Here is a 27,940-nt window from a genome sequence, read left to right as displayed (position 1 = left end):
GTGGAAGGAACGAGATAAGTTGAGTTGTGTTAGCATAGGTTGCTCAATAAAAGTTTAAGATGAGCGTCAGACTTTGTGTGCACTTCTTCTGGACGCTCCAATATTTACAGATGGTCATAAGTATGTGAATTGTATAAAAGCGAGGTTTCTAACATATTTTGCTATGCAAGTGAGTTAACTATACCTAAAAGTGCTCACTAATTTCCACAAGTGTTCCTAATGGCAAGGGTAATGTGATCTTTTCAAAGTGTGTGACTTACAGCAGAAGGTGTAAAGTCCTCAGAACATGTTATTCTTTGGATGTAAAAATAACAAAACACATTGGAAAAACAGTTTAATAGCTTTACAAAATGTACACATTCAGAAACATCTTTCCAAAACATGGCTTATCGCAATATACATGTTATGTACATAGCTGTATAAATGCTAAAACAGATGAATCCTTCACACAAAAAGTTGCCATCTGAACTTGTTTTATACAAGGTCTTTATAAACTGAAAATGTTTGGCACGTTCACCTTACTATGTAAAACAAAGGCAATAGACGCAGGACTGCTCCTTGCTAAATTGGGGCCGTAAGCAGAATTGTATTTGAATTATTGACATTTTATATGTGTTTTTTAATGCAAATTGGGGCCGCCCACAGATTGTGGGGCCTTACACACTGCGCATGATCTGCGTATAAGGAGGGGCGTCCCTAAACGGACGTTCCGAGCCTGTGCAAGGACCGCTAGGTGTCTCCATCGAGAGTCCAGAGAATGGATAGGGCCACAAATTAACAACCAAACGTATGTTTGTGGGAATCAGTTACATGATGACATTATGTGAAAATACACCATCAAAGTTGTTCCGGTCAGCTCTTCAACTTTCTTTTCTTCGCTCGATCTCGCCAATCTTGAGGAAGTGCCTCAAAATTGGCATTCTTCGAAGCTTTTCCTCTGGGGATTTCCAAAAAAAGAGTTGTGGATTAATTATAAGTCAAAAATACTTAAGTTTAGTTACACTATTGTACTATTATTGCACTTAAAGTGAGAACATTAAAGAAACGTGAATAATGTACTGTAACATGAAAAGATGTAAAGAAACATACGTCATAAGCTGCTGGTGCTTCCATTCTTCTATACTTTTCTTGTTGAGCTGGTCTCGGTCTTCATCACTGGAGCTGCTCTTCTCCTCTTCTTCCAATTCTTTCTGGATACTTTGCCACTTCTTCACCAGGGAGGGCATTTTGGTCTTGGTCTTCTACAATAACACAAAGACAACGGGAGAGGTCATAGGGACGCTATAACAAGGGAGGGGTACCAAATTCGTAATTTTTCGGCACAGACCAAATTTTATCGGTACAACTGGGTATCGATTCATGTCAAATTAAACAGTGCCATAATTCAAATCCCTCGGTCACTCGTGACGTCACATCCAGTTTCAGACTTAACACCAGCTCAAACCCTTGGCAAGGAAACCAGCACTCAAACAACACTCAGAGCAAATGCTGCCAGTCTGCCGCAAGGTAATGTTGCAATTTTCCATTGTCAACAAAGCAAGTATGCCTGGTTGAAAAAAGTTACTGAAAAAGTAAAGCTCCACTTTTTCTAAATGTGCTAACTTGATGATAATTTACATTAGTTTTGCCTTATATATGCTACTGATTAGCATTAGCGATTTTACATGGCGATTACACCACCTCCAAATTTGGCAAATAAAACTATAACTAAGACGAATGCTACAATCAAATGGCTAGTGTGTAATAAGTACAATAATTACAGTATTTGTAAGGTGTACCATAAGACGAGACTGGCACATTCATCCTTATGACAAAGGCAACTTTCTAGCTAGGCAACACAGCCAGTAAAACATTTTGAAATTGCAATTACATGAAAAACCTACCACATAATACTTGCAAATGAGACTCAGATATGTAATGAGAAAACAACATAACTGGACAGCACAATTATCATAATCAGATAATGTTTAAATTTTCCATTAAAAAATGACTTATTAAACAATTAACATTTTTAACACAAAAAAGTACAGAACAATTATACCGTTGAATACAGATATCAAATCCTAGGTACCGGAAATTGATACCGTATCAAATACAAAAAGGTACCATCCCTAATTATGACTGCACGGAATGTGCATTGTCACAAAATTCTGACTAGTCCACTTTTAAAAACTATACATGTCTTTTTACAAACCTTATCCTTCTTGGGTTTCTTGATCTTTTCTACAGGGGCCACTTTAGGTGCTGCTGGGAGTTCAAAGGGTGGCTGGGGAGGTGGCAGAGGCGGTTGTGGGGGCAGAGCCGGAGTAGGGGGGAGGGGCGGTTCACAGGGGATCATGGGTGCAGTGACGGCTGGCACAGCCCAGTAGACTGGTGCAGTCATGACCGTAGCTACAGATACACAAAGACAAAACAATGTGATGTAGCCTTTGGGGTGTATTTTGTGATTACCACAAGAGATGAAAGTTTACCTGCGGTAGCAATAGACTGTGTGTACAGAATGGGACTGCTTCCAATTATGGCTTTGTTCAGCTGACCTGCTTTGCGTTTCTGACCCTTTCCCAGTGGTGCTGAAGATTCTAAAACCTGCTCAAAGAAAGAGAAAAACATGTTAATTTGTGCGTAACAAGACAACTACAACCATGTGACCTTTCCAAAGTAAATAAGTCCACACCTGAATCCCTGCAATGGCCGAAGTAGACCACCCATCCTCAGTTCCCGGGGCAGGAGGCTCTAAATCATTATCATCGTCCATCTCCATTTCCACCTCCATGATCTCACTATCACTGTCAGGGGGAGGTGGCGGAGGAGGCGGTGAATCAGGGGGCAGCGGCGGAAGAGGTGGGTCTTCAGGAGGTGGCGGTGGGTTCTCAGGAGGTGGGGGTTGGGGTAGAGAACACGATGAAGATGCATTGGAGGGAGGGGCTGTTGGTGGGTTAGCAGGGGCACTAACAGGTGGCCCTGCATTTTTCAAGAAACATTGTGTAATTAAAAATAAGAACACCCAGAGATGAAATATCTATAGAAACTGAAGCATATTGGGTATAATAAGTAGAAACCTCTAATTACCGGCATGTCACACAGTACACTGACCTGTGATCCCACCATTGGGTGCAGATGCCTTGTTATCATCCGGACTAGTGTGGTTTCCTTTCAGGTCATCCCCTTTTGCCTCTTCTGTCGGGAACTCCCACTGGGAAGCATTCGTCAGGTCGTTGACATAAAAATACCGCCTGTGCTCTCTAAAGAGTGGGACAACAGAGATAGAAGGCAACAGTCTTAACGAGTGGCCTTGCAACTGGCTCACAGGAACAATAACCTGGGACAGGAGGGAAAAAAAGAGTAAATATATGACGAGTTGCGTTTGGCATGGATGGCAACTTTCACCATCCAAAAGGCGAGACCAATTGAAGATTTGACTATAAATGTGGATAGGTAACCCACCTTGCTCTTAAAACAGTTAAAACAAAACAAATCATCTTAGGATCCTGAAGGAAATAGTGAGCAGCTCACATCATGGTTGTCATAATTTTTTTTGTTTTAAGACAACCATTCCCTCAGACACAGGGTGATGCCAGGAAACAGGCACCATCAACAACAACCATGAAACAATAAATCAGTCATCTTGTTTAAGATCACACAATATGCATCAGTCAAGAAAAATAACAAACAGGAAAACATGAAATAAGAGTTGGTCTGACCTGCTGGATTCCCGTCATTGCTCCATCTTCACCTTTTATTTGACGTGTGACACTGGTGGCTTCCAGGGTATCACTCTGTCTGCATTGCATTCTGTGGGCTGTGGTCCTGTAAAGTGCAAAGCTCTCCCAGGCAACCAAACTTACTACCCCACCTCCCCAATGCACCACTGAATGAATTCAGTCTAGCAAGGCCCTCGCAACAGAGCTTTAGAGTCTGTCACAAAGACACGGATTCCTCTCTGTGGCAGGAATATTTTTTTTAGCAGCGGCAGGCTGGCCCTGAGTAGATGCTCCCTTATCAGTACGTGAACGGCACAATGCTAGGCATCGTGTCAAAAATACCTGCAGAGTCTGGTTCGTGCACTGATCCACGTAATGGTTACGCTTCTCCACAAGTCATCATATAAAGTCTGCAACCTCTGGAGTGAGGCGCACGTAGTCACGCTTCAAGATTTTTTGGGGGGGGACGAGTGGGTGTAGAGATGTGAAAGGTAAGCAGTGCGTACCTGTCCCAGTGGCAGGACCAGCCTTTAGGGGTGGCGTTAAGTTCATAATATTTTATGTGTTCGGCGGCTTCCTGCAGCCTGCGGCGAAGATAGACCCCATTCAGTGCGCCCTCCCTCCAGTCAGCGATCCGTGTCTGGACAGGAAAAAAGGGGAAAGCAGAGTGATATGAAAGAGGAAGTGAGGATAGAAGCTAAAGCTAGATTAGTAACAAAGCGGCAGGTAATTAATTTAGTAGTGGCAACTTGATTGATTGTAATGAGAGCTTTAAATATTAAAGTCCAGCCAAATGGATATGTGCAAAATGAAAAAAATGATGTAATAAATATTTAAAAAATGCAGCAGTGTGATGGTTCCATGTGAACGGAATCCAGTTTTTCTCACCTCGGTTTGCAGCAGAAGCAACTGAAAGTTTGAGACAGCTTTTTTGTTTATGCCCAGGAACTCCATTTTGCTGGTTAATATGTTAGCAAGTTCTCCAATCTGAAACTATATTCACTCAGCATTAACAATGTTGCATTTCAAATGTTATTGCTTTAAGAGCATCCATCTTACCTTGAGCTCAGGTGTCTCTACCTCTTCTTTTAGTGGAGCTTTGGAATCTAGTTTCTGCTCTGAGTCCTCTGTTTCTCTGTCTTCTTCTGCTGCAACACTTTCCAGCACGACGGTATTTTCTGTGGGAATTGGCAATTAGGGATGGAATTTATCAAGTTTATTGTGCATGCTAGGGCATTAATAATGTACCGGTCTGTGTGTTGTCCTGAAGGTCTGAGCTCCGACTGTTTGAATCAGGACTGGGAGCACTGGGAAAAACGGCCTTCCATCGTTTTTTCTTAAGTGCAGCCTCTTGGCTTGTCTCAGAACAAGGGCTGGAGCCCCCTCCACTTCCATCTCCATCTTCTAGTGCCTGGAGCTCAGCCTAAGAATCAGCAGTTCAGTTCAAAGATGGGTGCTAGTGAAATTATCGTCTACAATGGTGGTACATGCACGCCCACACAACTCACCCTTTTTCTCTCTAAGGCCAGTTCTAGTTCAATTGTGTCTTCTTCTGGTCCCCCTTCCGTGTCCGAGTTCTCCTCTGACGGCTTCTTTGCAGCCAAATCTTTATCCACAGTTTGGATGGCTTCCAGTTCATGTAAAGGGGTACAGGGCGATCCAGGGGGATGAACGCCCTCTCCATCAGAATCCAAACTAGTCTCGTTCTCATCTAAACCTTTAAGGATTCTTTTTCTCCATTTCTCCTCTGCGTCTTTCACCTCTGTGGGGATCAATGGGCCAAGCAGAGATGCAGCCACTCCACAGTGCTCCTCTTCTTTGCTTGTGAGGCCAACAACACTCTCCATTACCTCCTATTTGAAATAAATAAATGGTGTTAAAACCACACAAAGTGCTCCAAGGAATCATGGGGAGATCAACTTGCCTTGACTTTAGTGTCTTTAGTAGATGTTGGTGCTTCCGCAGAGGTGTTTTCCCCAGTGTAGTAAGGTGTATTGGATGTACCATTGCCATTTACACTGGTGAAACAAAAGTAAGATAATATTAAAACCATGGATGTGCCCATCGATCAACCACCGATCAGTATCGGTCGATTTTAATGAAAAAGTATGTGATCGCCACACAAACGCCAATCCCCTCTGGCTGACCCTGTACTTATTTGTAGTCCCTGGTTAACTGGCTAGCAGCTAATAATGTATCTCTATAACTATAATATAAACTGCGAAGAGCAAAAGCCTCAGCCTCCATCATGCACTCCTTCTACCGGGGCGTCATTGAGAGCATCCTGACCAGCTGCATAACTGTGTGGTACGGAGGCTGCACGGCGTCCTGCCGCAGGACGCTGCAGCGCACAGTTAGGGCAGCTGAGAAGATCGTCGGTGCCCCCCTCCCCTCCCTCCAGGACATTTACAACACACGCCTGTCACGCAAAGCACTCCGCGTGGCAGGCGACATCACACACCCCTCACACGGCTTCTTCAGACTGCTGCCATCCGGCAGACGACTGAGAAGCCTCCGAGCTCGAAGCTGTAGGCTGAGAGACAGCTTCATCCATCAGGCTGTCAGGAAGCTGAACTCTCTCCCGGCCCCCCCCCCCCTTCTCACTCTGCCCTGCAATCTGATCTGAACTGTGAACTGAGACACTACACCCCACCCCCCCCCCCCACTCACCCACACACACACACACACACACACACACACACACACACACACACACACACACACACACACACACACACACACACACACACACACACACACACACACACACACCATCTATCACTTAGCCACTTTACTCCGGACTCAAAATGCTGCTAACTGTTTTAACTGTTTACACTGTTTACATTGCACTTTGCACTCCCATCTAAATACTTGAATACTTACGTTGCAATACTGTATATACAATAGATAGATATTATAGATATTCTGGTAATATCTTCTTCCCCTGTATATTTTTCCCCCCCCTCATGCGACTGTTTAAATTGTTGTCTTTTTTATTCTTCTTTTACACTTTATATTTATAGACACCGTGGTTGTGAGAGGAACGTAATTTCGTCCACCTGTATCTCCTGTACAAACAGTTGTTTGACAATAAAGCTGACTTTGACTTTGACTTTGACTAATAATGTATCTCTATACACAATGTGGATACAACCCCCTAAGTAAATAAGAATCACTTCCATTACAGTAAATAAACTGAATTTTTTAGTATCTGAAGTCTCAGTATCAAGTATTAGGACGGTGCTAAATATGTTACACACCGAGAGCAGGCAAACTAGCTAAGCTATAGGACTGCACGTTTAATCGATATCAAATTGGCATCGCGGTATTAATTAGTGTGATAAAGAGAATAGAATAGAAAGTATTTTATTGATCCCTGGGGGAAATTCAGCACCACAGTTTGCTCACAATAAACAAACACTTAGGTATTTTTTACATGTGAATAATATAAATACAGTCTATTATACAGCATTATTCACAAGTGAATAATATAAACACAGTCCATTATACATTCAAGTACCATCAAAAAGGAACATATGCATTATACAGTCTGATGGCTGTCGGTATGAAGGACTTCCTGTGTCGTTCCGTGTTGCATTTTGGGAGTCTGAGCCTTCCACTGAACATGCTCATTCTCTCCGCCAGGTCAGAGTGTAGTGGGTGGGAGGTGTTGTTCATAATGGCTAGTAGCTTTGCTAGACTTCTCCTCTCTGACACCACCGCCAGAGTCTAGCTCCACTCCCACCACGTTACTGGCCTTCCTTACTAGCTTGTCCAGCCTGTTTGCGCAAAAGGTGGAGGTTTTTTTTACCTCCGCTGTCACCGGCATTTGAGTGATAGACATGTTCGCAAATCAGAATTGTTGAGCCTCGCGTCCATTGCCTCGCCAATCAAAAGTGTTTAAAGGAAATAGCAAGTTTGAGTGTGATGCAGTGGAGGCAGCCAGTAGGCTAATAATAAACAGCACTTTCTCCTTGGGAAAAGTTGTAAAGGTGACTATTCCTGGGCCAATTGACTTATTGACAATCAATTGAACACTAAATGAAAAAAGCCGAAATACTTTGCCGGCATTGACTGCTAACACTGCTATATCCGTGTGTGTTTGTTTTTTTAGGCAAACAGGGAGCTAGAGAAAGAGGTCTCACTCTTTGCAAAATTCTCAGCCCCTTAGCGCGTCTATTTAACCGTAGAATTGACTGAATAGAGTGAGCCCTCTTTACAGTCATTCACAATCTTTGTGTTGGTGGACGGACAGCAAGACCGCTTGCTTACACACACACACACGCACAGAATGCACAACAGACAGCCTCACGAGTTCGACAAAATAACAAAAAGTAGGAGGGAAAAAAATGTTTACAAAGCCAAAATTTCCCATTGTGATAATATTTCAGCTTCAACCCGGATGGGCAGTATGGCCAACACGAACAAACGAGTGAGAATGCCTTGGTCACGTGAGGGCAGTATGGTCAACACGAACGAACGAGTGAGAATGCCGTGGTCACATGATGGCAAAAAAAAAAAAAAAAGACAACCCGACGTAGGGAAAAAAATACACCTTGAGATGTTCAATATTTAAGTTACATTTTTGCTTACAGACACGAAATTCCATTTTATTTTGTTTGTTTGTATATTTAGGATAACAAAAAGGTATTTACCTTCCAATTACAATACAATGGTAAACAATTATACAGTAATGCGACATAAAAGTGTATATCCTTTTAAATTTGTACTTGCATTAGGTTTAAATCAATCAATCAATCATAGACCCGTCTCTTTACTTCCACAATTCTCTAAAATATTAGAAAAACTATTCAATAACAGGTTAGATACATTTATAGAAAAGCATAAATTACTCTCTGACTGTCAATATGGGTTTAGATCAAACAGATCTACATCAATGGCAATAGTTGAAACAATAGAGGAAATCACAAATGCCATAGAAAAGAAACAATATGCAATGGGAATATTTATTGATCTAAAAAAAGCATTTGACACAATTAACCATGATATATTAATCAATAAAATGGAAAAGTATGGAATCAGGGGAGTTGTATTGGATTGGCTTAAAAGCTACTTAAATAAGAGACAACAGTTTGTGAAGTTGGGGGATTGCTGTTCATCATGTTTGGATATTGCTTGTGGTGTCCCCCAGGGGTCAGTGTTGGGGCCAAAACTGTTCATCCTGTATATCAATGATATATGTAAAGTGTCTACATTATTGAAATTAGTGTTATTTGCTGATGACACTGATATTTTTTGTTCAGGGGATGACTTAAATCAGTTGCAGGAAGTCATTATGGAAGAAATGAGTAAACTAAAAACTTGGTTTGACTATAATAAATTGTCATTAAACCTGACTAAGACTAAGTTAATACTGTTTGGAAAGAGGACACGTGAAACAAGGGTGCAGATACAAATAGATGGAGTGGATATTGAAAGGGTTTTTGAAATAAAATTCCTTGGAATTACAATTGACGATCAAATTAACTGGAAATCACATATAAAACATGTACAATCTAAGCTGTCAAGAAGCATCTCAGTAATAAATAAAGCAAAGCAGGTTCTGGATCACAAATCACTCCACATTCTTTACTGTTCATTAGTTTTACCATATTTAACCTACTGTGTGGAAGTCTGGGGGAATAATTATAAAAGCTCATTAAATTCAATAACTATACTTCAGAAAAGAGCTGTACGGATCATCAACAAGGTTGGATATCTGGACCATACTCACTCACTATTCTTACAGTCAAAAATATTGAAATTTAATGATATTATTTTGTATCAAACTGCACAAATAATGTATAAAGCCAAAATAAATAAACTCCCAGGAAGCATTCAAAAATTGTTCAGTACACGAGAGGGCGGTTATAATTTAAGGGGGAATTTAAATTTCAAAATGCTTAGTTATAGAACGACCATTAAAAGTTTTTGTATTTCAATTTGTGGAGTGAAATTATGGAATGGTTTGAAGGATGAGTTAAAGCAATGTCCAAACATAAACCAGTTTAAAAAGAAGTATAAGTACATGGTATTCCAGAGGTACAGAGATGAAGAAGGGCTTTGATATTGGGTTGTTTGTGTTACAGAAGAGTGTGGGGCGGCCCATTGAGGCAGTGGTGTTGTTGTGGTGGCATGATACCATTTCCATGATCACTAGTGGTAATGATGTGGCTATGTATGTGTGTAGTGTGCATATGTATGTATATATCTATGATGTATGTACAGTATATATAAGTTCTTTGAGTTTGTACATTGTGAACAGGTAGTTCTAGCTCAGAGTAATTTATGATTTAAAGAAAAGGGGTGGGATTAAATAAGTGTAAACTTCTTCTCACTCCTTTTCAAATATGTAAAAAAAAAAAGAAGGAAAAAAAAAAAGAAAAGAAAAAGAAAGTCCAATGCTCATTTGTTTTTGTTTTTTATTCTCCATTGTTTTTCATTTTGTTATAATGGCTGTTAAGGCTATAGCACTGTATTGGATCAGGCTTGCTCTTGTTTTTATGCATATTTGAAATAAAAATATATCAATCAATCAATCAATCAATCAATCAATGTTTATTTATATAGCCCTAAATCACAAGTGTCTCAAAGGGCTGTACAAGCCACAACGACATCCTCGGTACAGAGCCCACATACGGGCAAGGAAAACTCACCCCAGTGGGACGTCAATGTGAATGACTATGAGAAACCTTGGAGAGGACCGCATATGTGGGTAACCCCCCCCCCCCCCCCCCCGCCCCCCTCTAGTAATGTAGATCATGGGTTTCATTATGCAAAGCGCTTTGAGTCACTAGAGAAAAGCGCTATATAAATATAATTCACATTATGATTACATTACATACAGTATAATGTTTAGTAGTTATTTGTTCAGTTTAAGAGCATGATGTAGACAAAAATTCTGAGTCTCTGCATAAAGTCAAATATTTTTAAAGTTAATTATTGTATTGTATATATTGTTTTAGTCACTAAAACAATATGCAATAATTTCCTTATTGTGTGACATCTTGAGACAAGGAAATGTCCATTGACAGTCTAGAAGAAACATGTCTTCCTTCACTCATTTTCGCAGATTTATGCATTAATATGTATAAAATATAACAATTGCAAATCGAATCGCAATTTGAGAGAAAAATCGCAATTAGGGTTTCTCTCAAAATCGTAAAGCCCTACAAAGCTACCTCTAAACAACAGAAGAAATAGGCGCATAGTAAAGTTTAGTAAGTGAAGATTGAAGCGCCTTAAAGCACAAAGTTAGCAGTTATTGACAGGAAATCAATAAGTAGATTAATAGGAGTTTGAGAGAGGATAGAATAACTGCTGGTAACGGCTGATGTGTCAGCATTGTCACAGCCAGAAGTCAGCAGATCAATCCATAAATTGGTGGTGTCGACAGCAAGGGTAATATTTGAATTTGGTCCATAATTTTATTTTCAAAAAACAATTATGTGTAGTTTTTGTTATAGTTTGCAAATTCAGTGAATATTTTCTTGGACACAGGAGGACTTTGAGGGCAAAACCCAAATTATTTTAAATGATTAAAATATGGTAGTTTTTGCTTGAGTTATTGTGTACTATTGACTTTGTTTTTCTTAAACAATTGTATCTAATAAGAGATTAAGGAACTATGAAAATATCAACGCAATATTCAAACAACTGTCAATAGTACTCACAATAAACCTTTTTTTACAGTTAGTACATGTAATAAGTACTGTATCAATCGATCACACTAATGGATGATCTATATTGGAATCGGCAGCATAAATCCCTGATTGAAACATTCCTAATTAAAACATGAATACCAATAAACATAAATATGCTCAAGATAATACAACAAATGGACAGAGTGAAACTCAGACATAGATGTTAGAAGGTGTCACTCACCTGTTTGTATACTGAGCAAGGCTTTGCACTTGATTAGCTAAATAGTCAGGCAGTTCCCAGGAGACCTCATTGCTCACAGTGTTCCAGTAATAATAGCAGCCAGAGTTATCGTCCCATACTTCTTGCCAGTCCCCCATTTCCACATTCACTGGGAAAAACATGTAAATGTGGTATGTTTATCATGGCATCAGACAGACTTTCAATATATTAACTTTGGCAATAAATGCCAATTATCTCCAGCTTCAAGTTTTACAAAATGATCAGTTTTTCTCCTTTCAAAAGAACCTTACATTAAACTGGTTATTGGTCAAAACTTTTGAGGTTGTCACACTGCATAAAAGCACACATATTTACCTCCAGCTAAGGAGTACTGAGTGTTGAACTCAAACTGTGCACTTGGTCCGACACTGGCACCTTGCTGCTGAGCATTAGCCTCTGGTTTTGGTGGGATACTCGCCGAGACTGAGGGCTCACCCGTTGCATCATCTGAACTTGGCTGAGTGGTGATAGCATCAATTTCCTATGGAGAGATTATAAATATTATATTAAGTCACACACACACAATGAAATTACTGTCATTTTATGTTTACATTTATGTTGTCCTTTTTGTCACTTCCAATTAATACAATTATTTAATTTCTTGAACTCCTGTGTTTTAAGACACTAACACATGCTCACTCTTACCTATAAGTCCTCAGTGTTAAGAGTACAGTGGAACATGCAATTTCAGTTCAAATATATTGCAGTTAACAAAACGTTGCTGTTGTGTTTATCTTTCACTATCGTTGGTGTGAAGGCCAATACTTCCTCTGTCGGGCATCCCCATATATTCTCAATAATAACATGTACATAAACAGAGTAAGCAAGTATGACAGTTACAAAATGTTGAAATGTTAACTTAAAAACTGCCTGTAGTAATAAAGTAACGAAGCAACAAATTCAGATTTAATTACTGAAGGCAGTAAAGCTACATTGTAAGCTGCAGGGTATGATGTCTAATTCGATTTTTTTTTTTAATTCTATCTTTTTATGAGCAAGGCTTTGCACTTCAACCGCTTGCAATAAAATATGTGATTTCTAATGTGAACAGAATGAGTCCCTGAACGCACATGACGTCACATGCTGCAGCATGTTTACAGAAGTATACATGGCTCCACTAGTTGTAGGGGTCAATACTGGCGCATTTGTGGCAATTGCGATGATTTTGTGCAACATTTTCTTCACCGTATTATTTACTGTAGGAGATAGAGAAAGAAGAAGGCAAGAATTTTGTCTCTCATAGGGCTGGGCCAGATGGCAAAAAAAGATCACGATAATTTTTTTCCTATAATCGATCTCAATTAATATCACCATTTTTTTTCTTAAAGGCGGATTTCACCGTGCAGGATTATACCGAGTACCGTTGCATCCCTACTGTTTACTACTGCAGTATCTTGTAACAGACACTTCCGCCATGTTTGGTCAAGGTAAAATATGCTAACAGCTGACAACTGTCCTTTTGTTCACATATATGATTGTGTTTACTACAGGTGCAACGGTACAGGTAAACCACGCTACGGTCCATACCTCGGATTTACGGCCACAGTTTCGCTTCTTTTTCGGTATGTTTTGTGGGGTAAAGACAACCACTTTTTTCCCTCTCAAAGTTCTTTTGCCATTTTGCTTGTCATCGCAAACTTCATCCTGCAGTAAACAAAGTGGTGTACTGAATACTACAGGACTTTTATTTCAAGTTAAAATTTACTAAACAACTCTTTCAAATGGTAAATTATTTGTATACGTCAGTGCTTCTGACCAGCGCTTTGGCAATTGGCAAGCAGTGACCCAGATGGTGGAGTTTTTTTCAAACTCAAATAATGAAGTACATTAATATGCAATTTGAATTTGAGGTCCTAAAATTAACCATGATCATCGATCACAATCATATAATTGCTCAGCCCTACTCTCGCTGTTTGTGGAGCATTTGCTTTGATGAGGAGAGTGTGGGCGAGCAGTGGTGTGACATTTGTGTGAGTGCCAAAACATTACATTTTCACCGGTTTTCTCTCATTTGTACACTATTTCTTTTCGCGACTGTCTATTTTGGCGAAGAATCAAACGCAACCTGATCATTATGACGGCTTTCAAATATATATAGCCACATACAAAAGAGGCAAGGGTCAGATTTTAAAAAAAAATCAGAGTTGCACTGTTCAGATGGACATGAAAAAAATCAGATAAAGGGCCCACACACAATTTCCCTTGTGGATCATTAAAGTTGGTCTAAGTCTATAAGGGCAAAAACATCGGAATTGTCCTGCAGTGTCCACAGAGGCCAAATAACTAACTAAGCAACAGACTTTACAATAGGTTAACATTAGATACAGTATAATGCAAAACTATACTTACAGCCATGAAATTAGCTAATGTGCTGTCAATATCAGCGGAGCGATTGAGCTGAGGGGTCACAGTAATTGATCGAGACTCTGCATCCTCTTCATCGCTATCTTCATAGGCTCCGAGCAAAGACAGACCCTCTAGAGGTTTGACACAATGTGATCAGTTTTAGACCATGTCATTTGGTTGAGGATAACATTTACTACCAGTCACAAGTTGGACATGCTACTGATCAAGAAGAAGGCTCCGATCTTGTGACTGGTATAGATGGAACATACCAGTGGCTTTCACTGCGGGAGGCTTCATGTTAGGTTGTTTCTCTCTTACTAATATTTGCCCATCTCCTTCCTGTTCATCTATAAAACAAAGAGCACATATCAATCATTAAAGCAAAAAAGAGCAAAGCTAACAATGATCAAATTAACACCACAATACAAACAAGTCACAAAATAAATGTATTTGTTAGTCCAGTGTCTGCAAAATGTGGCTTGTGTAGAGTATTAGATACAAACGCTAACTTACAAACAACCATCCATCCATTTTCTACCGCTTGTCCCTTTCGGGGCCGCGGGGGGATGCATGCAGCATATCTCAGCTGCATTCGGGCGGTAGGCGGGTTACACCCTGGACAAGTCGCCACCTCATCGCAGGGCCAACACGGATAGACAGACAACATTCCCACTCACACACTAGGGCCAATTGTAGTGTTAAAGTACCAATGATTGTCACACACACACTAGGTGTGGCGAAATTATTCTCTGCATTTGACCCACCACCCTTGATCACCCCCTGGGAGCTGAGGGGACCAGCAGCGGTGGCCGCGCCCGGGAATCATTTTTGGTGATTTAACCCCCAATTCCAACCCTTGATGCTGCGTGCCAAGCAGGGAGGTAACAGGTCCCATTTTTATAGACTTTGGTATGACTCGGCCGGGGTTTGAACTCACAACCTACCGATCTCAGGGCGGACACTCTAACGGCAATCAACCTATCCAGTGTTTCCCATAAACTGCCAAGATACCTGTGGCGGCGGGGGCGTGGTCACCATGACATAATCGAGTAATTTGCATAATTTACTACAATGATTTGATTTTCTCTAAAAAGGCTCAAAAAATGTATACTTACTAGGGTTGGGTATCGAGTATCGATTGGAACCGGGACTAACTTTCCGATTCTCCAGGAATCGTTCAAAAGTTTAAATTTCGATTCCTATTTTCTATACCAGTCCGCTGACAGGAAAAATATATGTCCGCCGAACCGGAAGAAGAAGCCCCTGACACCAACGAAGAAGCGCCCACCGCCGGAAGTGTTAGCATAGCCGAGCGAGTCAGTCAAGCTCAAGCATGGATAGCGGGCGTCGGCGGTCGAAAGTGTGGCTTTACTTTAAAAAAAAAAATGAAATAACCGCGAAATAACAGAGCTCCATGTCCATCAAGAAACGAGTGGAGAGAGAGCTGCATATGTACCAGGACGTTCCACCGATACTTATGTCTGACGACCCTGCTGCATGGTGGTGGTGGTCCGGTGGAACCAACAAAAGACTTATCCTTTGCTGTCATATCTCGCTTTCTTCTATTTATGCGTTCAAGCTTCTTCCACACCCAGCGAACGTGTATTTTCCACAGCAGGAGACACTATCTGTCCAGAACGCTTACGCATCCTGCCTGAGAAGGCGGATATGGTCATTTTCCTAAACAAAAACTTTCTCTGATTTTATACTGTACCTGCTGCTAATCTGGACTGGGTTTTGCAAGTTGTTTCTTATTGTTTATTTGCTTTTCTGCACCAGGTTAGCCCATCAGTGGGAGCACGGTAACATTTTTAAGTACCTGCAGCATCATACACTTGTGTGTGTAAATGTGTTTTCATGAGGTTTCCTGCAGCATCATACACTTATGTGTGTAAATGTGTTTTCATGAGGTTTTCAAAAATAAAGCTCTCTTGAGGAAAGTGTACCCCTGGGATAATGTATTCATAATTTATAATATTTATATTCAAGTTCATAGATTTGATATTTATATTGTAGTTGAAAACAGCCCTGTGAGGAATTTATAGTAAAGTTCATAAAAAGTTAATAGAATTAAAATTGATGGAGAATGTCAGACTATTTCATTCAGAAAGACTGTAGGTTAGCTAGCTCATTTAAAATATCCTAAACTTTTTATGGACCCTGCCTCTTAAAAGAATCAGAATCGAGAATCGTCAGGAATCGGAATCGAAACAAAGAATCGGAATTGGAATCGGAATTGTTCGAATTCAAACGATACCCAACCCTAATACTTACTAATTAATAATAACAGTTTTGTTTTAAACGTCCATCCATCCATCCATTTTACAATATAATTACAACACTTTATGTACATATATATATATACAGATTTGAACAATAAGTTATTCACTGAAAGATATTTATTAATTGTGGTTTTTACAAAAAATATATCTTATAAAATATAAAAGCTAAAATGTTTCAAAGCTCTGCCCCTTTAATTAGTGCATACTAAATAATTTAACTTTAGCCTACTACTACAACCATATTATTTACCAGCAACATAAAGTGAAACAGAGGCAGAGGTGTCCTGCCACAGTCAGTAACAAATAAACAGAAAACAGTAGTGGTGGTAGATAGACACAGAGCTTCATCGAACATCTGATCCACTGAACAAAGAGTTCCAAAAATCTTGAACTTTAGACTGCCATCAGTTTTACTCCCTACACTTAATCATGTGTTTCCTACTGCCTGCAGACTTTGCACCCTTTGTTATATACACATGTTGTGTTTCTAATATAAATACATTTAATAAAGTCAAATACAAATAAGGCAACAAGAGAAGTATCCTACACTTCTCTTTTGTAAAGTAAATCTGAACAGCCGATATGGGCATCTACATCAACTATATGATTTGCCTGAGAAGCTGGAGGACAAAAAAATAAATAAAAAAATTAATTTGTGGCGGACGTAATTCTTTCGTGGCGGGCCGCCACAAATAAATGAATGTGTGGGAAACCCTGCTATCCCCAGGTGCATGTCTTTGGAGGAAGCCGGAGTACCCGAAGGGAACCCACGCAGTCACGGGGAAACATGCAAACTCCACACAGAAAGATCCCGAGCTCAGGATCGAACCCGGAATCTTCGTATTGTGCGGCACACGCACTAACGCACAGTGGTAAATGGGTTATACTTTTATAGCGCTTTTCTACCTTCAAGGTGCTCAAAGCGCTTTGACACTATTTCCACATTCACTGATGGCGGGAGCTGCCATGCAAGGCCCTAACCACGACCCATAAGGAGCAAGGGTGAAGTGTCTTGCTCAAGGACACAACGGACGTGACTAAGTTGGTAGAAGGTGGGGATCGAACCAGGAACCCTCAGGTTGCTGGCACGGCGACTCTCCCAACCGCGCCACGCCGTCCCCGTCCCCAGTGAGACCCTAAATTTGCTCAACGTAGCTTTTAGCTTTTCGCATTGAATAACAGCAGTATGTGTTAGTTAAAATTGAGCAAACACAGCAACATAACACTAAGTGAACCGTGTTTTCCCCACAGACAATGTGTCGCCATTATTCAGACCACAGGGTTAGCATTGTTAGCTCGTTGCTAGCAAGATTACGTGTTAAAATACCATCAGATCCCGAGGGCTCTTCTTCACGCTCCCCAGCATTCCCGCCGCGGGACCCCGAAGGAGAGAGTTGTAGAATCGTTCTCCGACCAACTGTTCCTCCTGTAACGCGAGTTTTTTTCTTCATCACGGACTGCCAACCGACCCGTGTGGCCTTTCTTCTCCTCAAGACGCGCTAGCCTGCGGTGCGACTTGCTAGCACAAAGACCGGAAGCGGAAATCCGAGCACTTCCGGGTGGTGGGGGTGGGGGTCAGGGCGTTGTTTACGTGCCAGCGTTAAAGCCGCACGCTCGCTGCTCGGCTAGCCGGCTTATTACACGGCGAGCGCGGTTAAAAATGTTCCCTTCCGAAGGATGATTAAGATTGATTTTTGTGCGATAACCGATATCGTGGCGCAAACCGGAGGCAGGCGTCGTAACGTTTTCATTATTAGTGGCGTTAGCGAAACTGTCTTGACATGGGGAAGTGAAAATCAGCAAATTACACGGTGTCAAGAGGGAGCCGCCCATTAATGTATGAATATAAAGTCACATCACCCGAGTCGCAGCAGCCAGCTGCAGCGTCCCGACGAGGAAACGCCACCCGATTCAGCACCAGAGGAAACTCGTTGGGCTCTCCACCATCCATGATGGGGGGTGCGGTGGGGCAGGCTCTGCTTTGGATGCACGACGTAGCATCGGTGACTCTCCTCAAGGCCCGGAGGACCTTATTCCAAGCTGCTGTTCTCTTCTGTGTCCTGGGCCTGCTCTTATGGGTGTCAATCTTCCTTTATGGCAGTTTCTATTACTCCTACATGCCCACTGTGAGCTTCTCTGCCCCGGTGCACTTCTACTACACCGCCGACTGCGACGCTTCGGAATCAGCACTTTGCTCCTTCCCGACAGCCAACATCTCCTTCATGAAGAACGACAGGGACCAGGTGATGGCTTATGGGCAGCCTTATCGAATATCGTTGGCCTTGGAGCTGCCGGAGTCGCCTGTGAACGAGCAACTGGGCATGTTCATGGTCAAGATGTCTTGTTACACCAAGGGTGGCAATGTCGTGTCATCAGTTGGACGCTCGACAATGCTGCATTATCGTTCCAGTCTTTTGCAGACTCTGAGCACTTTCTTCTTCTCGCCTCTCCTCCTGAGCGGCATGGCTGAACAGAAGCAGCTTATAGAGGTCGAGCTCTTCTCGGCTTACAAGACCAACACCTACCAACCCACCGTCGGCGCCGTCGTGGAGATCCAATCCAAACGTGTGCAGATCTACTCCTCCGACCTCCGAATCCACGCTTATTTCACCGGCGTGCGCTACGTCCTGTACAACTTCCCCCTGACGTCGGCGGTGATCGGCGTCGCCACCAACTTCGCCTTCCTTGGCGTCATCGTGCTTTTCAGCTACCTGCAGTTCATATGGGGCGGATTGTGGCCTCCAGATCAAGTACGAGTCAAGGTCATGATGGGAGACAACACTCGCATTCAGCAGAGGAAAGAGGAGGCCAAGAAGCGCATGGAAAAGGAGAACTCCCAAAAAGAGCTTGACACGCCGAGTGTGATTGGACCTGTGACTGATGTGTCTGATTCCCTGGCGAATGACACGGTGGTGGAGCAGCCATCAATAACGTCCTTTGTGGAAGTAAACGCTACTGAACACGATGATCCAAATGCTGACCTGGAGGTGTCTCATGATGACTCCGCATTGCCAGAAGAGAAAGACCAAATACTTCGACAGAGATCTGTTCGAAAGGAAAGTCTTTAGATTTACAGTATAGGCATGCATGCATGCACCCATTCCTAGCAAACAAGTCAACTCCCACAATTAGAGGTCAAATAAATATGGAATTGTTTAACTCTAGAACTACACTTTATCTCCTGTATTACTGTAATGTTGTCAAGTTTTGTGCATTATAGTCAGCCTATAGTTACAATGCAAGCTGGCATACTGTTACAATGTTTTATAACATGTGTTTTGAGCACTTAAAAAAATGTGTATAACAAATTAGCATTATATGCTCCTCCAGAATGTTACTTTTTCCCCAAGAAAAGGTACTTGGCATAATGGTATCTTTGTTTTTATTTCTGGGAAAAACGTTGCATGTATAATTTGTCTCATCCCGCACAATGAGACGTTCTGTCTGTGTGTAGTGGGTCAGGGTACATCGAGTTCATTTACAAAACTGGGCGATATTCCATCGGTCTTGTTTGACAATGCAGCCACAGAGTAATGGTTAAAAAAACTGTTATTTATTGTTTCAAAGAAAATAGTAAGTGTTTTAGATGCAAATTCTAAGTTATACTGTATGTTTTTTGATGTGTATTGGGAAGAAAATGTTTGTGTTTAACGTCAATAACCGTTAAGAAAGGTTTTTAAGGAGAGGATTAGTAAATTATCTTTTGAAGGTAATAGGGTCACCCTCTTTTGTGTTGAGGCTCAGGTTTAAGCAAGTTTATTTAAAAGTCCAGGGAGTTATGGTACCAAAGATATTTTAGACGTGTATTCTGTTAGGGCAAAAGTATGCGTATAAGCTCAGAAGTTGTAAGAAAATACATTGTTGTGCATTGTCACTGAATAAAAACTTAACCACACAATGGTGCAATACTTTACTGTCTCAAGTCTGAATAAGAATACAAGCTGACTACCAATAGAAATATATATATTTGAGTTTATATGATGTGAGCGCCACACTATACAGGAGAGGTGATGTACTTAGACTTAAGAGAATACATTAAGGTATAATGTTTATATTTTGTGTTGAACCTGTTCGAGTAGGTTTATATTGTTAACAGAACATTGATCATATCTTTTATATTTAGGTGGTAAAGCGATGACAAAAAGACCATTAGCAGGATTCATTCAAAGCCACAGCTCATGATCTACCTGATGAATTATGCATTGGAGTGCACTAATTGAATCCACATTCATCACTTGTATTAAAAACCTTGACGTATTTCATATAGGAACTGATTCCTAACCCCTCTCCAACTGTGACATATAAAAGTTATTTTTGTCCCAATGCCAAAGAAACACAAGTATTTGTTATTATATTTGTACACAACTGAGTATATTGTTGTATTTCCCATTAGGTAGAAATACTGTCCATTGCAATTCAATCATAAACACTGTTTCAATAATTTTTTTGAAAACCAAACCTAAAGAAAATCCGTTATTCAACATGAATAGGGTGAAAAAAAACTATTAAAAAAATTAATCAATAAATGTAACATTTCACAGGAAACTATTTCAAAAACGTTTATATATATATATATATATATATATATATATATATATATATATATATATATATATATATATATATATATATATATATATATATATATATATATATATATATGTATATGTACATATATATATATATATATATATATATGTATATGTACATATATATATATATATATATATATATATATATATATATATATATATGTATACATATATATATATACACGTTTGTATATATATACGTTTGTATATATATATATATATATATATATATATATATATATATATATATATATATATATATATCAATAATATATATGAATATAAATATACAGTATATATATTTATATATATATAGCTACATATATATATTATATATATATATATATATATATATATATATATATATATATATATATATATATATATATATATATATATATATATATATATATATATATATATAGCTACATATATATATACATACACAAATCAATTTAAGTGGACCCCGACTTAAACAAGTTGAAAAACGTATTCGGGTGTTACCATTAAGTGGTCAATTGTACGGAATATGTACTTCACTGTGCAACCTACTAATAAAAGTCTCAATCAATCAATCAAAAACGTGTGTGTGTGTGTGTGTGTGTGTGTGTGTAACAAGTTATATTATACAGTGGTACCCCAATTTAAGAGTGTCTTGAGATAACAGCTGTCTCTCGGCTAATTGCTATGCTTTAGGTTCAAGCAAAAATTTTAGTTACAAGCATCCCGCCATTAGTTGTCACAGCAAATGTCCCAGTGAACACCACCCAAAGCATAGGTAACATTTCCTTATGACTAAAAATGGACACAACTTCCAAGCATGTGAAGATAGAATGTGAGTGTGAAGGTTAAAATATCCAAACAGCATACATTTATCCATGAATATATGTAGAAGCTGCTGATAGTGTGTAGAAGTCCAATATCCAAGGTAATTGCTGTACATTTTTATGATATTACTGTAGTAATATTTGTTTTAGCTTAAATGTATTTCTTTGTTACATTTTAAAGGTGGTCATGTTATGATTTGTTTTCTACATTTAAAACACTTTCTTGTGATGTACATAACATGTAATGGTGGTTCTTTGGTCAAAATGTTGCTTGGATTATGTTATACAGACCGTCTTCAAGCCGTTTTCTGACCGTCTCTTTATAGTGCATCGTTTTGTGGGGGCGGGGGGGTCCTATTTATGTGCCTCCACTTCAACAGCGACTTCTCTCTGTCGGCCATGTTGTAGTTTTTAGCGCTTCCATATCGAGTCTACTGACAGATATACTGTAAGTTCGAACGTTACTTTGTATTAGAAATAGCAACAGTGGAGTATGTGTGTGCATGTGCAAGCCAGTCTTCCACACAACAAGAAGATAGAGAAAAAGAAGGAACTTATTGACTAAAGCATCTGCCTTAAATGGCGGAATCGTGCAAAGATATTCGGATACATTTCTACCATATATGGAGATATCCGCTGATGTCAAAGGGCAGAAAACGTCACAGGACAGAGCAAATTCTAAACAGGTCATTTGGAGAAGTATAAAAGAAGGCAAGATTGTTTTATAATTATGCCTCCACCCAATGCCTCCACGGTTTAATTTGAAAGTTTCGGGTCTCATGGGGATCCCAAATACACAAAAGCAGGCAGTGTACCAAAAGGTAAGAAAAGTTGGTTTTGCATAATAAGTCCCCTTTAGAATGATGCTGTTTTTTTTGTTTTTTGGGGGGTTGGGGCAAACACTGATTACATTGATTTCAATTGTGAAGTGAAGTGAATTATATTTATATAGCGCCTTTCTCTAGTGAATCAAAGCGCTTTACATAGGGAAACACAATATCTAAGTTACATTTAAACCACTATGGGTGGCACTGGGAGCAGGTGGGTAAAGGGTCTTGCCCAAGGACACAACGGCAGTGACTAGGATGGCGGAAGCGGGAATCGAACTTGGAACCCTCAAGTGGCTGGCACGGTCACTCTACCAACCGAGCTATGCCGCCCCGCCTCATTTCAAAGGGAGACGTTGATTTGAGACACAAGTGTTTTGAGTTAAGAGGTCCGTCAAAGAACCAATTAGGCTTGTGAGTTGAGGTACTACTGTACAATAATCTATGATACATCTTTGTAGATATAACATATTTCCCAATAACAATGACTGTAGAAACATGGGGACCAACACTAAATATGGTCCCCAATTCCAAAGTCAACATGTATGGTCCAATCAAGGCCATTCTTGACCATTTATGGCAAAGCACTGCACACCCTCTTTGTTTCAAGTGATCCACTTGAGCGACATGCTGCACCGTCAGACCTTTCCACAGTTGAATGTCATGTTGTCCATTGACCTTACATGTGGAGCTCCTCCTGCGGCTCAACCTCCACAACCTTGGCAGGAGAATCACTGGCCATCTTTGACCCTTCGTCGTCTTGATCATCGTCTGAGCAGTCCGCCCAGCGACCAACCCTTCTGACTCCCTCGGCCACCACCGGGGCATTAACACAGGGGTTATGGTCGTAGATGACCAGTTTTAGCCCCTGCAAGTGAGACAGTGCGGGGAAACGTTGGATTCTGTTGCGATCCACATCCACTATGGCAAGGAAGTGCATCTCCAGCAGCACAGGCGGGAACTCTGTCAGCTCGTTCCCAGCTAGCCAGATACTTCGAAGCTCCTCCAGCCTGCCAAGTTCGTTGGGTAAACTGTGAATCTGGTTGTAACCGAGGTGCAGGGTCTTGAGATTGGGGAGCTCACAAACCACATTTGGGAAGACGCTGAAGCAATTAGTTTCCAGCCATAATGTGTTAAGTTCCTTGAGCTCTTGAAGTTCCTTTGGAAGGTGATAAAGTCTGTTGTTGCCCAAGTAAAGGATGCTAAGCTGAGGCAGTCTGCAGACAGCTGCAGGTAGCTCCTCAAAACAGTTAAAGTCAAGGGCCAGCAACTGAAGTTTCCTCAGAAGATGCAGCTCCTCTGGCAAGCTGCTGAGGTTGTTGTCACTCAGGTAGAGCTTGACCAGCTCGTCAAAGACACAAGCAGCGACGGGTAACTGTCGCAACTGGCGGCTGCTCAGATCCAGAGTCCGATCAAGCGGCATCTCCTTCAGGTCCCCCACTAGAAAGCGTTGGCAGCGTTCCGATGGGATGAAGGCAATGACACCTCGCATGACGTTACCCATTTTGCCCGCTCGACTGGTCCTTCAATGAAATTTGACGCCAGGTGAGGTAATCAGTAGGCATTATGGGGTTCCATTTAGGCTCCTCTTTTGGCATACTGAAGAGCTTGGATGTATATAAAAAAAAAGTTGTTAGAATTGAAATAATCCTTGTGTAAGTACAGTATAGTTGATCAAAGATGCACCAGTGAGTATTCTAAAAACAAAAACAATGAGCACTGATCACAGCGATAATAATGACCACCAAGGTGGAAATTACAGTACCTACTTCCCAGCATATCTGTCCGCTGACTCTCATTGTCTTCAACAGTTTGCAATGTGTTTATCCAGTATAATGAGCTGAAAAGACACCATATTCCCAGGGCGGATGTTCCCCAAGTGCGTTCCTCAGTGGCTCTGAGCTTTGCCCTGACTTTCAAGGCAACCACTAAGAGCTCTCTCCTCCCCTTTTGTGGCAAATCACTTCCCTCTCTTCTTCCCTCAGATGTCAGAGGTGGGATGGAGGGAGAAACAGGGAGGGGCAGCATGTCTTGGATGCATACAGGAGTTTTTTTTTTCATTTTTGCAAATTACATTGTTATCTTTTCATCTCGACCCTTCAAAGGTAAAGACAATGATAAAAAGTTAATCATTTATGTTCTACCACCACAGTTACAACCTATCCTGGTTTAGTAAAAGGTGGGGTACGACCTGGACTTGTTGCAAAAAAAGAAAAAGTTATGGTCAAGAATAAAAAGCTTTTTGTTTTCCGATCCGGCCACACTGCGGATATTATTATTGTTTTACTATAGATCTTCTATCCGAGCCACCCAATATAAAGGATTCAATACAACCACATTTCTAATTATGATCCAAGTAATATGTAGGTGTGCTTGCTATCTTGCTAAGCCTTACTAGAGCTGGAATGTCATTTTCCTTATCAGGAAAGAGGCACTGGTCTTTGTTCACTGTCAGATTTTTTTTAGCACGTCCTCTTCCGTCTCCATCCACTTACACACTGGAGGCCTCTGACAGAAAAAAAAAACACAGCACACAGAATGAACAATGTGATTACCATTGGGAATATTTATTCAAAGCGTGACGTTAAGTATATGGAACCGCACCTTGTAATTACCACAACATTGTGTCAGTAGCGTCGTTACTTCAAAACATTCAAGTCAGGACACATGTGTTGGAACATGTTGGACAAAGGTCTGTAATTTGTTTCCTCTACCAATGGATTGATTTGGTCACAATATTAGGTACACTCATTTACTCAATCTATTTGCATTGTATTAAAAATTGACAATCACATAATATAATCACAGCTTGCACCTAAATAGTTCTACATGGGCCCTACAAATAGCTCAACATGACAAAACATGCAAAATGTATGTTCTAAAAGTAAAAAGTCATATTAATGATCATATTGTTAAGTCTGTTTAATTAGAGCGTACAGGTGCAACAGAGGTTATCTTGCACAGCTGGGACCCTCCTCTCTATATGCAGATCACGTGCTGTGCGTAGGGTCCTGCGATCCTTCTGTGTGGGGGGTGGGGGGTTTGCATGAAGAAATGCATATAAAATGTCAATTACAGTCGCCCCCCGTTTAATGCTGCTAATTGGTTATGGACATGACCACGATAAACGCATTTCCGTGGAGTAGGAAGGAATAATTATATGAATCCAATATTTTCATAGCTACAGCATTAAAAACTGTTTATGACCTTCTAAATATGATTTTTTTAACATTATGAGAGTCCTATGGACATGAAATAACAGGCTTTAGTCACTTTTACACTTTTCTAGTCCAATATAGTTATGCTGCTTGAGGCTGAGCCAATCATTGGCCACGATACTGAACAGTAAGCTCTGCTTAATTTAGTCTCCTTTAGTGGCCAAAACTACTATACAATGGATAGTTGTAATTTATCTAGCCATTGTTATTTTTAAAAATGCTTATTTTAGGCACAATAAATTGTAATAAAATGCTTTGAGAAAAATAAAAAATATCACCCAAAATATCTGCAAAGTAGTGAGGCCGCTATATTTGAAGGGCGATGTGGCAAGGGGATGACTGCAATAAATGACAGGGCACTTCATATGAAATTTTACCTGGCCTCCTTTGGCTCTCATTGATAACAATGTAATGGTTTACTTCCTGAAATATCCTCATTGTCCCCCGTGGCTCACAGTGTTAGTGTTGGTGCTGGTCAACAGTCGTACCGGGGTCACATTCCGGCCAGAGGTATGAGAGGAATATATGCAAGTCCATGTTTTAATTAAGTTGAATGTGTTATGGCAGAGTCTCCTGTCAGAGAGAGTTTCAATTCCCACCTCCGGAAGAACTTTGAACATGTCACGAGGGAGGTGCTGGACATTGAGTCCGAATGGACCATGTTCCGCACCTCTATTGTCGAGGCGGCTGATTGGAGCTGTGGCCGCAAGGTAGTTGGTGCCTGTCGTGGCGGTAATCCTAGAACCCGTTGGTGGACACCGGCGGTGAGGGATGCCGTCAAGCTGAAGAAGGAGTCCTATCGGGTTCTTTTGGCTCATAGGACTCCTGAGGCAGCGGACAGGTACCGACAGGCCAAGCGGTGTGCGGCTTCGGCGGTCGCGGAGGCAAAAACTCGGACATGGGAGGAGTTCGGGGAAGCCATGGAAAACGACTTCCGGACGGCTTCGAAGCGATTCTGGACCACCATCCGCCGCCTCAGGAAGGGGAAGCAGTGCACTATCAACACCGTGTACGGTGAGGATGGTGTTCTGCTGACCTCGACTGCGGATGTTGTGGATCGGTGGAGGGAATACTTCGAAGACCTCCTCAATCCCACCAACACGTCTTCCTATGAGGAAGCAGTGCCTGGGGAATCTGTGGTGGGCTCTCCTATTTCTGGGGCTGAGGTTGCTGAGGTAGTTAAAAACCTCCTCGGTGGCAAGGCCCCGGGGGTGGATGAGATCCACCCGGAGTTCCTTAAGGCTCTGGATGCTGTGGGGCTGTCTTGGTTGACAAGACTCTGCAGCATCGCGTGGACATCGGGGGTGGTACCTCTGGATTGGCAGACCGGGGTGGTGGTTCCTCTCTTTAAGAAGGGGAACCGGAGGGTGTGTTCTAACTATCGTGGAATCACACTCCTCAGCCTTCCCGGTAAGGTCTATTCAGGTGTGCTGGAGAGGAGGCTACGCCGGATAGTCGAACCTCGGATTCAGGAGGAACAGTGTGGTTTTCGTCCTGGTCGTGGAACTGTGGACCAGCTCTATACTCTCGGCAGGGTCCTTGAGGGTGCATGGGAGTTTGCCCAACCAGTCTACATGTGTTTTGTGGACTTGGAGAAGGCATTCGACCGTGTCCCTCGGGAAGTCCTGTGGGGAGTGCTCAGAGAGTATGGGGTATCGGACTGTCTGATTGTGGCGGTCCGCTCCCTGTATGATCAGTGCCAGAGTTTGGTCCGCATTGCCGGCAGTAAGTCGGACACGTTTCCAGTGAGGGTTGGACTCCGCCAAGGCTGCCCTTTGTCACCGATTCTGTTCATAACTTTTATGGACAGAATTTCTAGGCGCAGTCAAGGCGTTGAGGGGATCTGGTTTGGTGGCTGCAGGATTTGGTCTCTGCTTTTTGCAGATGATGTGGTCCTGATGGCTTCATCTGGCCAGGATCTTCAGCTCTCGCTGGATCGGTTCGCAGCTGAGTGTGAAGCGACTGGGATGAGAATCAGCACCTCCAAGTCCGAATCCATGGTTCTCGCCCGGAAAAGGGTGGAGTGCCATCTCCGGGTTGCGGAAGAGACCCTGCCCCAAGTGGAGGAGTTCAAGTACCTCGGAGTCTTGTTCACGAGTGAGGGAAGAGTGGATCGTGAGATCGACAGGCGGATCGGTGCGGCGTCTTCAGTAATGCGGACGCTGTATCGATCCGTTGTGGTGAAGAAGGAGCTGAGCCGGAAGGCAAAGCTCTCAATTTACCG

General features: G+C 41.4%; 3 protein-coding genes across 3 annotated transcripts; 1 reads left to right on the top strand and 2 right to left on the bottom strand.

The window, feature by feature from the left end:
* Window positions 1-330: 330 nt before the first annotated feature.
* On the bottom strand, window positions 331-17,799 carry fnbp4 (formin binding protein 4). Its single transcript, XM_062035857.1, has 17 exons — window positions 17,580-17,799; window positions 14,240-14,317; window positions 13,974-14,101; window positions 11,940-12,105; window positions 11,586-11,733; window positions 5,626-5,719; window positions 5,210-5,554; window positions 4,950-5,124; window positions 4,761-4,879; window positions 4,590-4,694; window positions 4,208-4,341; window positions 3,094-3,242; window positions 2,675-2,961; window positions 2,472-2,586; window positions 2,195-2,391; window positions 1,090-1,241; window positions 331-937 (listed from the first exon to the last, which is right to left on the bottom strand). The coding sequence occupies exons 1-17, from the start codon at window positions 17,701-17,703 to the stop codon at window positions 853-855; spliced, it is 2,601 nt and encodes an 866-aa protein (XP_061891841.1). The 5' UTR covers window positions 17,704-17,799; the 3' UTR covers window positions 331-852.
* Window positions 17,800-17,809: 10 nt separating this feature from the next.
* LOC133641819 (seipin-like) lies at window positions 17,810-20,172 on the top strand. Its single transcript, XM_062035858.1, has one exon. It carries the CDS (start codon window positions 18,088-18,090, stop codon window positions 19,318-19,320), a length of 1,233 nt encoding a protein of 410 aa, XP_061891842.1. The 5' UTR covers window positions 17,810-18,087; the 3' UTR covers window positions 19,321-20,172.
* A 2,257-nt stretch (window positions 20,173-22,429) lies between these two features.
* lrrc10 (leucine rich repeat containing 10) lies at window positions 22,430-24,002 on the bottom strand. The gene has a single exon (XM_062035640.1). It carries the CDS (start codon window positions 24,000-24,002, stop codon window positions 23,178-23,180), a length of 825 nt encoding a protein of 274 aa, XP_061891624.1. The 3' UTR covers window positions 22,430-23,177.
* Window positions 24,003-27,940: the final 3,938 nt, after the last annotated feature.

The sequence above is a fragment of the Entelurus aequoreus genome, linkage group LG24 (assembly GCF_033978785.1).
Source record: "Entelurus aequoreus isolate RoL-2023_Sb linkage group LG24, RoL_Eaeq_v1.1, whole genome shotgun sequence".
In the NCBI taxonomy this organism is placed as follows: domain Eukaryota; kingdom Metazoa; phylum Chordata; class Actinopteri; order Syngnathiformes; family Syngnathidae; genus Entelurus; species Entelurus aequoreus.
Note: the sequence above shows the minus strand (reverse complement) of the source record. Positions and strands in the feature narration are given on the sequence as shown.

Bases quoted from the DNA above. Each gene is read 5' to 3' on its own strand.
- fnbp4 (XM_062035857.1), bottom strand. From the start codon at position 17,703: ATGAAGAAAAAAACTCGCGTTACAGGAGGAACAGTTGGTCGGAGAACG. The intron at 14,318-17,579 runs GTATTTTAACAC...TTTGTTTTATAG, and splicing joins AGAGCCCTCGGGATCTGATG to ATGAACAGGAAGGAGATGGG. The intron at 4,880-4,949 runs GTACATTATTAA...CAATTCCCACAG, and splicing joins TCAGGACAACACACAGACCG to AAAATACCGTCGTGCTGGAA.
- LOC133641819 (XM_062035858.1), top strand. From the start codon at position 18,088: ATGTATGAATATAAAGTCACATCACCCGAGTCGCAGCAGCCAGCTGCA.
- lrrc10 (XM_062035640.1), bottom strand. From the start codon at position 24,002: ATGGGTAACGTCATGCGAGGTGTCATTGCCTTCATCCCATCGGAACGC.